Source organism: Hyperolius riggenbachi, chromosome 6 (assembly GCF_040937935.1).
Source record: "Hyperolius riggenbachi isolate aHypRig1 chromosome 6, aHypRig1.pri, whole genome shotgun sequence".
Taxonomy (NCBI): domain Eukaryota; kingdom Metazoa; phylum Chordata; class Amphibia; order Anura; family Hyperoliidae; genus Hyperolius; species Hyperolius riggenbachi.
The window spans coordinates 373,830,530-373,845,034 of NC_090651.1; the positions used below are offsets into that span (position 1 = coordinate 373,830,530).

General features: G+C 45.4%; 1 protein-coding gene across 1 annotated transcript; it reads left to right on the forward strand.

Moving 5' to 3' along the window:
• Window positions 1-1,699: 1,699 nt before the first annotated feature.
• LOC137523070 (chymotrypsin inhibitor-like) lies at window positions 1,700-13,576 on the forward strand. Its single transcript, XM_068243266.1, has 5 exons — window positions 1,700-1,774; window positions 3,661-3,719; window positions 6,633-6,674; window positions 11,589-11,774; window positions 13,466-13,576. The coding sequence occupies exons 2-4, from the start codon at window positions 3,689-3,691 to the stop codon at window positions 11,768-11,770; spliced, it is 255 nt and encodes an 84-aa protein (XP_068099367.1). The 5' UTR covers window positions 1,700-1,774; window positions 3,661-3,688; the 3' UTR covers window positions 11,771-11,774; window positions 13,466-13,576.
• Window positions 13,577-14,505: the final 929 nt, after the last annotated feature.

Here is a 14,505-nt window from a genome sequence, read left to right on the forward strand (position 1 = left end):
GGAAGGGGATTACCAATCCCCTGGATGTAGCGGGAAGCTTGCGGAGTACATGTAAGTGAATGGGACGGACCTCCCACACATCAGCAGAGAGAACACCGCATGGAGGGACTCGGCAAGCTTTTCTGTTTCCGCATGCCTACCGCCCGCCTGCCGACACCATTCTCCAGAAAACCTCCGCACTGCTACCGGGAAGCAGTAGATTTGGGCGCATGAGACAAGTGGACAAAAAGGGCGCCCCATTCACTTTCATTATAAATATCGTTTAATGGGCGCTGAACGGGGAAAATAAGGCGCCGGAGATTTTTAAGGATTTATAACGGCGCCCGGAGATTTTTAAGGATTTATAACTATGTTTGTGATGATTTAAGTTTACAAAATGAGCCCGTGACTAATAACGTTTATGAAGATAATAAATCACTATTTCTAAAACATTTCTAACACATTATTATCCACCCAAAAAAATAATTTACATTTTTTTTCTTTACATTCTTTATTTATTCATGTCTGTAAAACATTATTATCCATAGGGGGTTTTAGGTTTAGGCACCAACAGGGGGGTCTTAGGTTTAGGCACCTACAGGGGGGTCTTAGGTTTAGGCACCTACAGGGGGGTCTTAGGTTTAGGCACTAACAGGGGGGTCTTAGGTTTAGGCACCAACAGGGGGGTCTTAGGTTTAGGCACCTACAGGGGGGTCTTAGGGTTAGGCACCTACAGGGGGGTCTTAGGTTTAGGCACTAACAGGGGGGTCTTAGGTTTAGGCACTAACAGGGGGGTCTTAGGGTTAGGCACCAACAGGGGGGTCTTAGGGTTAGGCACCAACAGGGGGGTCTTAGGGTTAGGCACCAACAGGGGGGTCTTAGGTTTAGGCACCAACAGGGGGTCTAGGGGTTAGGGATAGGTACAGGGAGGGTTTTTAATAAACGAAAATATAAGTTTCACTTTACAAACAGGGAAGATTAACGTTTTAAGAATTGCCGATCTCATACACATTATTTAGTGATTTATACATTTTTAAATCACTATTTATAAACGAAATTCTACACAATAATTTCTATAAACGATATTTCCATTTATCGTTTATACCACGCGCCCTTTTTTCCCGACGCCCTTTTCGTACGTACGCCTGCTACCGCCCCAGGCACAAAGTTTATGAATGACCACCCAGAAGGATAAACTACCGACGGCGGTATTCTCCCGCACGGGTTCCCCTTACCGACAGCCTGTTCATGAATGATAGCCTATGTCTCAGCCTAGCGCCTCTCGCTTTTATCCTTTTGGCGCCTCTGTTCATTTCCACATTTATTTTCTTTCTTTATTATTTATTTATTGTATTTATAAAGCGCCAACATATTACGCATCGCACATTGTTGGAGTCCATTGTGGAAGGGTGTCAACCCCTTGTTTCAAGTTCTACCGAGAGCAACTTCTTAATCCTGAGTGGGGACGAGTCTAATCTGCATTTACAGTGGTTGCCTTAGTGGTAACCCATGTTTGTGAGTATTACTTTACATACTTGCCTCTCATCACCCACATCAATCCAGTACATACTGCACTATACTGGGTTCTCGCTGTTCTCTCTGGTTTTCTCCTTATTAGAGGGGAGTGGTCTGTTTGGTTTATTTTTGTTTAATTTGTTTTGCATCACAGTTGTGTAACTCTTGGACTACCGAGCAGTGTGTCATTAGGGAGGACCTGTGTCCGTGAGTATATATAATGTGCAGATCATGGCAGAAGAGAGCTGCAGGAACTTCCTATAGACTGAATATAATATATGTGAGTATTAAGCTACCTTCACATCTGCCTCGTACTACACCACCTCTTCTCTCCCTGGCATCTTCAGTTTCTCTTGACTCTTTCTCTCTGCTTTCTTACCTACTTCCTCGCTTTCTTCTCTTATTTCCTTCTCTTCCATCCTTGCTTTCTTCTCAACCTACACAGTCTTCCTAGTGGCATAGGAACCACCATAGCAGACATAGCGGCTGCTATGGGGCCCATAGCCAAAGGGGCCCCGTGGCAATGCCTGGTGCCAGTGAGCCCCCTGAGCCTCAGGTGCAGAGTATTGCGAGCTGACCAATGGTGAGAAGTTATCTATACTGGGGACTATCTTATACTGAGGGTCCCTCTGGCTACCCATACTGAGGAACTACACATACTGAGGGGCTACCTAATACTTGAAGTACATTTAGCTACCTTAGTGGGGAGAACTTCTGGTTACCTATACTGGGGAGCTACCTAATATTGGGCTACTAATACTGAGGGGCTGCCCAATTCAGCCTTTCTCTGGCTATCTAAAAACTAGTAAGTTGTTATGTGGGGTTGGGGGGGGGGGGTTGATGGAGGGAGAAGCAAAAAGGTGCCTTAAAACTTTTTTTTTAGGGGGCAACAAACATTTTTGCTATGGGGCCCCGGTATCCTATACACTTTTTCATGATCTCTCTTCCTCACTTTGCTGCCTCCCTTCTTCCTCTCCCCCATTTTATTTCCCAGCCCCACTCTCTTCCTAGCACTTTCTTGTTAACTACTCTACATCTCTTTCTCCTCTACTTCCAACCTAACACATTTCCACCACTTTCTTTCTACCCCCCTCTCTTTCCCCAACAGTTGTGTCCCTCTTCGTAACTTCTTCTTACCATTTCCCATCTCTCTTTCTACCCTCTTTCTTTCTTCACAACCTCATTTCTACCTCCAAGCTTACCATCCCTCTTTTTCTACCATCTTATTTTTTACCCTTTCCTACATTTTTTGTAGCCCTCCTACGAACCTTTCTCTCTTTCCTTCTCAGCCTGCCCCGCTCTCTTTTCACCTCTCATCTGCCACCTCTGTTCCCATCCTCTTCCTTTCTTCTGGGTTTCTGCCTATTCTTAATGACCTCTCCCGAATTCCCTCAACCTTTACCACAGATGTACTTCCATGTATATGTTTTTGATTGGACATTTTTGAATTTGAAGCTGAGGCATCCAGCTTGACTGCAGAAAAATTAAAGGCTACCTGACTCAGGGCAAAGCTACCTACGATAAGCACAGAGGTGTGTTCATGCTGGAGCCTCATACCTCATACCTTCCTCTCATCGTTCCCTGCAGTCTTCATAATTATTCCCCAAAAAGTCTAACTTTTGACAAAAAAAAAAGTAACATTTTCAGACAGGAAGAGGCAGGCTTGCCACGATGTTCCCTCCTATCACCCTCCCATTTCCTCCTCTTAATGTGACCTAGGTTTGTAATGGTGTGTCCTGTTGGGGTGGCATCGTTACTTACCTATGAGGGTGCTGCTCCTTTGGCCACCAGCCCGCATGACATACACCATCTTCCCCATCCAACCGGCAGCTTCTGCCAGCCTTTGTAACTCCTGGCAGTGTGGTGCACCTTGTGATGCATGCTGGAGTACAGAGCTTCTTCTTCCTGTCCGAAAACTGACTTTAGCCAAAAGTCAGATTTTTCCAAGGAGTGACTGCAGGGGACCGGGGGAATGAGGAGAGAAATGGACAAGGCACAGCGGTATGTAGATCCAGCATGAACTAACCTCTGTGCTTACCTTGGTTGGCTTTGCCTCCAGTCAGGTACACTTTAAGGAGCAGGGGCTGCAAAGCGAGGACACATTAAAGAATTTCCCCTTCTTGTTTTACAGAATCCCTCTAACTAATTTATTTTTAATTTATCCAGACACAAATAACTTTATCAAAAGGAGAAGATGAACAAGACTATTATTTTACTTGGCTTAGGTAAGTGTTTATTATTATTTACTAGCATATTGGTGCCCATTGGGCACAGACATATTGTAAAAAAGTGTGAACGTAGATCTGCAGATCTGCTATCAGATGGTGGTACTTACATATTATATCACCATCCATGGCTGGGAAGGTTAGTGTTAAGCAGAGGAGAGGGGGGATTAGTGTGTTAGGAGAGGAGAGAGGAGGGGAGGAGAGGAGAAAGGAGAGGAGGAGAGGTTAGTATTAGGAAAGGAGAGGGGAGATTAGTGTTAGGAGAGGAGAGGATAGAGGAGGAGAGGAGAGGTTAGTGTTAGGAAAGGAAAGGAGAGGGGAGGTTAGTGTTAGGTACAGGAGAGGGGGAGGTTAGTGTTAGGAGTGGAAAGGGGGAGGTTAGTGTTAGTAGTGGAGAGGGGGAGGTTAGTGTTAGGAGTGGAAAAGGGGAGGTTAGTATTAGGAGAGGAGAGGGGGAGGTTAGTGTTAGGAGTGGAGAGAGGAAGGTTAGAGTTAGGAGTGGAGAGGGGGATGGACAGTGTTAGGAGTGGAGAGGGGGGAGGTTAGTGTTAGGAGTGGAGAGGGGAGGGTTAGTGTTAGGAGTGGAGAAGGGGAGGTTAGTATTAGGAGAGGAGAGGGGGAGGTTAGTGTTAGGAGTGGAGAGAGGAAGGTTAGTGTTAGGAGTGGAGAGAGGGGAGGACAGTGTTAGGAGTGGAGAGAGGAAGGTTAGTGTTAGGAGTGGAGAGGGGGAGGTTAGTGTTAGGAGTGGAAAGGGGGAGGTTAGTGATAGTAGTGGAGAGGCGGAGGTTAGTGTTAGAAGTGGAGGGGGGGAGGTTAGTGTTAGGAGTGGAGAGGGGAGGTTAGTGTTAGGAGTGGAGAGGGGAGAGTAGTATTAGGCACAGGACAGGAGATGGGGAGATCAGTGTTAGGAGAGGAGGAGGGAGGTTAGTGTTAGGAAAAGTTTGCTAAATAGTGTGTGTCATGTATATTCACGCAGGGATAACACGTGGGTGAATTGCATGCATTTTTCCACAATGTGAAAATTACATTCAAAAACACAAGTAATGCTTTCCTGTGGATGTTCGTGATTAACAAGTGTTAAAACATGCGTTTTTTTACATGCAAGGAAAACCAGATTTTTTTGTATTTCTTTTTTTCACACAACGCGTGCTATTCCTATTGCTGACGGTCAGGTAGGGATCGTATTTGGGGGAGTCGCATGGGTTTTACAGCAATGCAAAATTGCATCCGAAAATACACATAATGCTTTCCTATTGACATCCGCGGTCCAGTTACCAAGTGCTGGGTAACGTGACTCAAGTAACCAGAAGAATTCCTACAACAAGGTGGAATTTTCTGGACAGTCTTGTGGCAACAGTACTCCAAACAGTGTCCACAGAGTCCTGTTGCCAAAATTACAGAAAAGTGTACTTTGAGCTTAATGCCAGTTTTGGCAACTTTTAACCGGCTGTAGGTTTGAAATAGAAAAATATGTTTAACTTCTTCCTGACTGCTGTTACTTGCATTTACGCCCCCCCCCCCCCCCTTGCACAGTGCTTCAGGGGCATAAATAAACGTATCCGCTTTGTTTACCTCGCCATTCCCGATCGTAGCGCCACTGTAGTTCGTTTCTGCCACAATCCCGCCTTTCCATGATCAGTGAATGAGAACAGTTTATTCTCAAACCCGATCACAGTGCCTGTGATGAACGAAAAGCCAGCGTCAGCAAGACACTAGCATTACATTCACAAAACAAATTAAACAGTTTTTTCATGTACTATTTATAGTACTTGGAAGTTAAGTAACGCGCCATCTTGTGGCCAAAAAGTAAAAATACACCCAAATACACTATGTTATACACTATTAAATAGAAAGATGATATACAGTTTATTAATTTTCAACCCCTTATACCCATACCCTATAGTTACCACACACAAAAAAACCCTTGCAAAATTAAAAAAAAAAAAAAGATACAATTTTAAAAAAAAATTACATAAGTAGTTACCTTATGGACTTTTTAATATGTATGTCATGACCATATATTACTGTTCATTTTTCAAATAAAGGCTCATCATTATTGATAAAGTATTAAAAATACACCTTTATTTCCAGATAAAACCGGGACAAATGGGCAAATAACAGTGTGGATTTTATGTAACGAAGCACATTTTATTTTAAAACTATAATCGCTGAAAACTGAGAAATATTTTTTTTTTCTTCTTTTTAATATCATTCCATTAAATTCTTAGAAAAAAAGATGAAACAAGATAGAGATCATTTTGATGTGATAAGTAACAATAAAGTTATTGGTGAATGTATGGGAGGAGCGTGATGTGAAAAACGCTCTGGTTTTTAAAGCGTAATAAAACCCAGCATTTCTTCTTTGCTCTAAAAAATTATTTACAGCATATTATATACAACCAGTATTTTGTTTTACTAAAACAGCATTCAAAGGGTTACACACAGGGCTGGAAAGTTCAGTGCAGAGAAATCTGGACACATCCAAAGTGGAGATAATGTTATCTTGTGTTTACTTAAATGTATCAAGTGAGGAATGTGACACATTCTCTGACTGTGCCGACTCTCCTGGTCACAGACAGACACTGAAAGCATTTCTGCCTTCAATACATAATGAATAAAACCAGTTATAAATAAAATGCAAAGTCAGCTCACAAAGCAAAAAAATGTACTTTGGGAACGTATAATTTCTAAATGAATAATAATACTTATGCACAAATGCAAATATGATAACCGTATGGCATATAAAAAGTAGGAAACCATGTTTTTATTGAATATTACAGGGTTTTATACCGCTTTAAGGGGAAAAAAACTGTGTTGTATTCCCCCCCCTCCCCCCTCTATCACTTGATTTTGTACATTTATTTTTATTTTTTTGCATTGACTTATATTTTCTTTGTTTTTGTCTACCCCTAGGCCTATGCTTTGCACTGCTGGAGGTCACAAGGGCAGAATCAGGTCAGTACTGCCAATATTTCTATTATTTCAGCTGCTTTCTGAGTTGCCGCAATGCAGTTTTCTAGCAAGTGGATACTAGGCAGGCCATTGGTCCTTACTGGCACAAGCTGTCATATCATGGCGCTCCATAGACTTCCATAAGGACTCATGCTTGTTGTCATTGTCGCCTATTTACTTAAAAAGGACCCCCACTGTAAATTTTAAAGGGAAAAAAGCCAAGGTGATACTTATTATGGTCAGTCCACCTCCTTTTTTTACACCCAATATAGCACTGGTTAATTTCTGCATTAACGGACAACTGAAATGAGAAGTACATGGAAGCTGACATATTTATTTCCTTTTAAGCTATACCAGTTGCTCAGCAGCCCCGCTGGTCTATTTGGCTGCAGTAGTGTCTGAATCACACACCAGAAACAAGCATGCAGCTAATCTTGTCAGATCTGACAATAATGTCAGAAACACCTGATCTTCTGCATGCTTGTTCAGGGGTTATGGCTAAAAGCAATTTTTTTTTCAGTTGACTTTAGCGTTAAAAGAAAGTAAATATAGCAGCCTCCATAGCCCTCTCGCTTCAGTTGTCCTTTAACCTCCCTGGCGGTAAGCCCGAGCTGAGCTCGGGCTATGCCGCGCAGGAGGATTTCTCAGGGCCTGCTGGGGCGATTCGCCCCATTCAAAGTGCTGTGCGCGCAGCCAGCACTTTGCTAGCCGCGCGCACAGCTCGATCACCGCCGCTCTGCGGCGATCGCCCGCACGCATCGGCTGAAGAGGGCCCCCCCCCCCGCCAGAGCCCTGCGCTGCCCGGACCAATGAGTTCCAGGCAGCGCTATGGGCTGGATCGAGTGCGCATGACATCAGGACGTCGGCTGACGTCCATGACGTCATGCCGATCGTCGCCATGGCGACAGGAGAAGCCAAACAGGGGAACGCGTTATATACGCGTTCCCCTGTTTGCTATTGATGCCGGCGACGATCGCACTAGAGGGCCACATGCGCCCTCTAGTGGTGTTTCATGTAGCTACCACTCTGGTAGCTTTACATGAAACCAAAAAAAAAAAAAAAATTAAAAAAAAAGGATTTTTGCCCAATTTCAAAAACAAATTAACCGCCAAGGAGGTTAAAGTAAACCTGACTGGAGGTAAAGCTACATAGGGTAAGCACAGAGGTATGTGTATCGACAGTTGAGTCAAAGTGCATTTCGGCTGTCCCTGTGAAAGAGGCCTAACCTTATTCTGATGTTTATAAAGTGAACTTTAACTTTGTTAAAGTGTAATTTCACTCCATTCATACCAGTCTATTCAGGTCAGATCTGGTCACTTAACGACCGCCTAACGCCGATAGGCGTCGGCGGGTCGTTAGTGGTATAGCATGGAACGGCCGCTCGATCGAGCGGCCGTTCCATGCCAGTTCATGGAGACTGTCTCTGTGAACAGTGTATGAGCCGCCGATCGCGGCTCGCACGCATAATGTAAACACGCGGGGAAGAAATCCCCGCTGTTTACATCATACGGCACTGATGCGCAGGAGCGCCGTGACATAGATCGGCGATCCCCGGCCTCTGATTGGCCGAGGATCACCGGCATCTGATAGGCAGAAGCCTATCCCATCAGGCGCAGGACGGATATCCGTCCTGCGCCGCTCAGAGGGGAAGGGAGAGGGAGGGATCCGAAGTGAGTGCAGAAAACGCTGCGGAGGGGGGCTTTGAGAAGCCCCCCCCCCACAAATCAATAATAGCCGGTGGCGATCAGACCCCCCCCAGCAGGACATCCCCCTAGTGGGGAAAAAAGGGGGGAAGTCTGATCGTCCTGGCACATACCTGATCGGTGCTGCGGGCTGTAGAGCCCACGCAGCACCAATCATTAGAAACCCCCCTGGTCCTTAACCCTCCTGGCGGTTAGTTGTTTTTGCCAAAAAGGCAAAAATCCTTTTTTTTTTTATTTATTTTTTTTTTGTTTCATGTAAAGCTACCAGAGTGGTAGCTACATGAAACACCACTAGAGGGCGCATGTGTCCCTCTAGTGCGATCGTCGCCGGCATCAATAGCAAACAGGGGAACGCGTATATAACGCGTTCCCCTGTTTGGCTTCTCCTGTCGCCATGGCGACGATCGGAATGACGTCATGGACGTCAGCCGACGTCCTGACGTCAGACGCCTCCGATCCAGCCCATAGCGCTGCCCGGAACTCATTGGTCCTTGGCAGCGCAGGGCTCTGGCGGGGGGGGGGGGGGGCCCTGTTGCGCCGCTGCGTGCGGGCGATCGCCGCAGAGCGGCGGCGATCAAGCTGTACGCGCGGCTAGCAAAGTGCTAGCTGCGCGTACAGCATTTTAAATGAAGAAAATCGCCCCACCAGGGGCTGAGATATCTTCCTGCGCGGCATAGCCCGAGCTCAGCTCGGGCTTACCGCCAGGAAGGTTAAGTGGTTAAAGGAACACCATTGAATAACGTGTTTTTTTAACCTGGGATTGAAAGAGTTCCTGAGTTCTGGTAAAAACTGATGTATACATTTCACTTGCTTATCTTTTTTGTTTACTCTATCAAATTCCTTTCACTCTTAACCTCCTTGCTGGTTATCCCGAGCTCAGCTCGGGGTAACCTGCGCAGGAGGATATCTCAGGCCCCGCTGGGCCGATTTGCATAATTTTTTTTTTGTTACAAGCAGCTAGCACTTTGCTAGCTGCTTGTAACTTCCGATCGCCGCCGCTCGCCGCCGATCCGCCGCAATCCGCCGCGCCGAGTCGCTCCCCCCCGCCCCAGAGCCCTGCGCTGCCTGGCCAATCAGTGCCAGGCAGCGTTGAGGGGCGGATCGGGATTCCCTATGACGTTCTCAACGGGATTCCCTGCATACTCTGATCGCCGAAGGCGATCGGAGTGGGTGGGGGGATGCCGCCGCTTAGCGGCTATCATGTAGCGAGCCCTTGGCTCGCTACATGATTTAAAAAAAAAAAAAAATGTGCGGCGCTGCCTCCTTGCCGGATTTTTTAGACCGGCAAGGAGGTTAACTGATGGCAAGTCTGCTCAAATCTGATGGCAGAGTGAGCAATGAGGGGAGGAATTCCCTCACAGTGCATCTGTTAACCCTGTGTGTGAGAGAAAGTCCTGTGCCCTGTGTCGCTGACTGAAGTGTCTGCAGAAAGCAGAGGAGATGTAACTTATAAACATTTGTAATGGTCTGTGACACCACAGCTTTTCATACCTTTTTTTTTGCTTTCAGAGAAAAATACTCTGTAGTCTGATATGCAAAAAAACAAACAACACTGGCTGTGCATTGAAGCACACACCCCTTTTGCAAATAATTTGTTCCAATAGAGCTAAATCCTACACACAATGAATTATAGCTTTTGCCTCTGATATTTAACATGAAAAGTAGGAAAATGTTTACACAGCTACTTAGACATTATTTGCACACTGTCATTTTAGAACACTTGGGTATCGATAGTATTCCTTTAAACGTTTTTTTTTTTAAACCTTGGTTTAAAGTGGACCTGAACCCTTGTACCGGACAGAAGGAAAGCATAGAGAAATGCACCCTGTATGTATTTAGAGAGTATTTAGAGAGTTTAGCCTGTCTTATTCCCTCTCATATGTGACTAATCACAAGTTGTAATTTGATCTTTGATCCCCCTGTGTCAGCTGACTGCCACGGCAGATAAGTCAGATAAGCTCATTTTGAAAGCACAGGATGTTAACAACATGTCTGCTTCCATGAAAGCAGGAAGTAGACACACTGCAGATGAATTGCAGGATTTGTATCAGCTGTAACAAAGAAATGCTTTTTGTTTAAAGGTCATTATGCTGTTGCTTATCTTTTCGAGCAGAGAGGAAGTTCTGAGTTCAGGTCCGCTGTAATCCACAGAGACAAACATAGTCATCCCAAAGTGTCAGATGGGTGTGTCCCAGTTCACTGATTACTGCAGGATTTGGCGTACTCCCTGCCATGTACTTGATGAGCACGTTTGTAAAGAACAGCAGAGTGCCTGGGTGTGAGCAGCTAGGTTTACACAAACGAAAACATGTGTTTAACATAACCTTTTTCTCTGGATAATTAATTATAAATCCTGTTCCAATCAGGGATGTTCTGAGGCATGAATTAAAAAAAAGGCACCTGGAATAAAGGGCGTAGGGGATGGCTGGTAGTAGAATATCGCTTTAATTAGCAATATTATACCGCAGATATTTTACTAACCGATACTTTACTATGACTAAACCTAACCCTGCTCTCACACAGAACCTTCCCTCTACTGATTCCTAACCCTCAAAGCCCCCCGGTGGTGCCTAACCCTAACCCACCCTCCTGCGGTGCCTAAACCCCCCCCCCCCCACCACCACCACCACCACAGAGTCGCAATTTGCTGCAAAGAATGTCAGTTTGGGCAAACAAACGGAAACTTTAAGTGTAAACCGTTTAATATAGAGTTTTCATAGTAAAAACAGCATAACACATAACATAAAAGCAAAACTTACATACAGGGACCCATGCAATGGGAACCCAGAGACAGTTGCACGCATGTATGGGTCAGCAGTATAGGACAGTATAAAGGTGCCGCCTGTCTCCTCCCCGACCGGTTTCGCAAACTAGCGTCATCAGGGGATTATTCAGGGGAAATCCCCTGATGACGCTAGTTTGCGAAACCGGCATGGTGTATCCATTTTACCCTCATTGATTTAAAATCTTTGTGTTTGCTATTTTCCTGCATCAGTGTTTTACTTCTGCTAACATCTGAAAATATGCCTGAAGAAGGGGACTAGATCCCTGAAAGCTTACATCACTTAACTTGATCAGTTAGCCATTAAAAGATATTACTTTTGCAAAACTTTGTTTTCTCTACCTACTTAATTTGTTAGGCTATAGATACTGTAAATAGTTAATGCTCAGTGTTTCTGATTAGGCTGTAACACTTGTCTTTTCATCTGACTAGGCAAACCATGCGGGCCCAACATGGAGTATAAACAATGTGCTAGCAACTGCCCGTTGACCTGCGCAAACAAGGATGATCCACCAATGTGCACCATGCAATGCAAGAGCTCCAAGTGTCAATGTCTTCCCAAATATGTGGAAAACGCCCAGGGGTCCTGCGTCCTTCCAGAAGACTGCGATTAGAAAGGTGATTACACCAACACTGTGTAACCAAATATGTGATACACCAACAATGTTAACCGCTTCTCCTTTCCCATTGCTTACCTGCTTCTAATATATTTATTTATTTTTCATGGGTGGAAGTATCTCTAATTTGGTAAACAGTATTTCTGCAAAGGCCTCACTGGCAGCTGCCTAGCAGAGATGCTGGCCAAAGAGGGCTAAACAAAAGTTGCTGCCGCTAGATGGCACTGTTGCCAGATAAAATCTGGCATAGCGTCACCCGCTTCAGCTCAAAGTGCCAGACTTAGGCCCTTATCACACTGGCCCACTTTCAAGCCACAAGGGACATGCAAGTCTATGGAGCCTTGCATAGTTCACGCGTGTGACGGAAGTATCACAATCGCCCCAATGCCGTTGCAAAGGCATTACCGCATGAACTGTGCTTACCGCATGGATCATGCAGTAATGCAACACGACGCAGGCAGTGTGCACGACGGGGGCGCTGCGCACAAGCATGGACTGATGGGAATTCCAGTAACGTACTTCCCAGGCCCGTTTCTTGGGAAGTGCGGGCGGGGTGACCGCTCTGGGCTCAGACCGGCAAGTAGAAGAAGGAGGGTGCAGGAAGAAGGATATAACCGATAGGGAGCCGGTGACGGGCAGTGCAGCCAAATGGAAGAAGATTGCCAGCGTCCTTGACTCCACCTGGGCTGCCTGCATCCGACGTCAAGTCATCATCACGTCACCACCGCGTGATGACACCTAATGTTCTGTAGCGGTACTGCAGGCTGTCAGTGCTCTGCTTCCATGGAGGAGTCGGCTTTCCGGGCTCTCTTCACCTGTGTGTTTTCCTGGTCTCTGCTTCCTCCTGGATGAGCGGCTGGTCACTAGGTAAGTAGGCAGATCTACTTGTGACCTGTGGCTGTGTGACTGTCCCTAAAGGAGTACTAAAGAGTAAGGGCTCACGAGTCCACTCCACTTGGGGAGGGGGAGTTTCGCAATTTGAACACACTCACCCTGGGTGTAATTTAGCCTCTCCAGCACCACACAGCACCACATAATAATGCAATCATGCCAATGTGCATGCAAAGGGGGTGGAGCCACAGCATGAGCTAGAGCCAGCCTTGCCCCAAAACGCGACCTCAAAACCACCTGCTTCAGTGCAGGAGCCTGTAGAGGTCGGGGGTTATCACAGCTCGAAGTCATGAGCAGGTCATTTTTTTCTGTTTGTGGGCTATCTATAGATGTAGGCCCGGATTTACATCACAGGAGCCTATAGGCACAGATGTCCTGGCACCACTAGACTTCACCCTCTATAAACCTACAAACACCTGCAGAACCGCACCGCAAGTGTGCTGGCTGGCCCTGTTGTCACTCCTCTTACTTCCCTTGCCCATCATAGGTAGCAACAGGCGCCCCTTAGCATTAGGTAGCCAGAGGTACCTTCAGGATTAAGTAGCTGGTGGTGCTCCCAACCGAAGGGAGATCTCGTCAGTGGAATGCCAAGAGCTGGATGAAAACCTCTCATTTAAACCCTGCTCGGGACTCTGAATAGGGAAGGATGGAGGGAGATACTAGGGGAGGGAGCCGCCCATTCCATTGTCAGGCTCCTGTAGGCTCGTGTCTATAGTGCCTTATGGTAAATCCGGCCCTGTATAGATGGTTAACTCTCAGTATTTCTAACAGGCTGTAACACTTGTCTTTTCTTCTGACTAGGCGCACTCTGCGGGCCCAACATGGAGTATACAGGATGTCTCAGCAACTGCCCTTTGACCTACGCAAACAAAGATGACCCACCAATGTGCACCATGCAATGCAAGAGGTCCAGGTGTCAATGCCTGCCCAAATATGGGCCAAATGCCCAGGGGTCCTGCATCCTTGAAGATGACTGCAATAAGAAAGATGATTACACCAACACTGTGTCGCCAAATATGTGAAAGACCTTGAGGCGTCCACATACTAAATTTTACAGAGTCTGGAACCCCTAGCTAAAAAGCTCAGACTATCGGTTTAATTTAATTTAGTTTAATTTAATTTAGATATCACGCCTAGTGCAATTGACTCAGGGATGAAAAAATCCTGCGGTTCTTGACCACTGCAGTCCACACTGCGTGAGATTATGGTCGCTGACCAGCAAACAGCAGCAAGAGTCTGCAAAAATGAAGATACTTGTGGATTTTTATTTTTTCTGTTCATAAATGAATGGAAGCACAGTGATTACAACGGCTCAGAAATCTTCTTTTTATGGATCCTTTTAACACTTCCCTGACAACTACCTGTACGAATCTGTGAAGCAATAAAACTAAAGTTCTAATTTGTTGTTTGTGTCAATTGACTTGAATTATTATCATTATTATTATAATAAACATATGGGATATCCCAATTTAGGCCTGGAACTTACTACAAATAGCAAATCGCTGGTGCAATCGCTGGTGTTTTTGATTAGCATTTCGTAAGCGATTTCATGAGCGTTTTCTGGCGATTTTGGTAGCGATTTTAAAAAGTGTAAGCGTTTTTCCAGCGATTGTGATAGCGATTTTCGATTAGCAATTTTAATTCTGATTGGTCCTTTCAAATTATTTTAACATTTTCTACAGTTTGCAGTAATTTAAAATCGCACACAGATCCCTATGTGTAGCGATTCATGAGCAATTTGCCGGCACTTCAATACTTTACATTAAAGCGCAAATGCTCCCAAAATGCTGCATTTTGCTAATCGCAATCGCTGCTTTGGAATTTGTTACATTTATTAACAT

Bases quoted from the DNA above. Each gene is read 5' to 3' on its own strand.
- LOC137523070 (XM_068243266.1), top strand. From the start codon at position 3,689: ATGAACAAGACTATTATTTTACTTGGCTTAG. The intron at 3,720-6,632 runs GTAAGTGTTTAT...GTCTACCCCTAG, and splicing joins TATTATTTTACTTGGCTTAG to GCCTATGCTTTGCACTGCTG. The intron at 6,675-11,588 runs GTCAGTACTGCC...TCATCTGACTAG, and splicing joins GGTCACAAGGGCAGAATCAG to GCAAACCATGCGGGCCCAAC.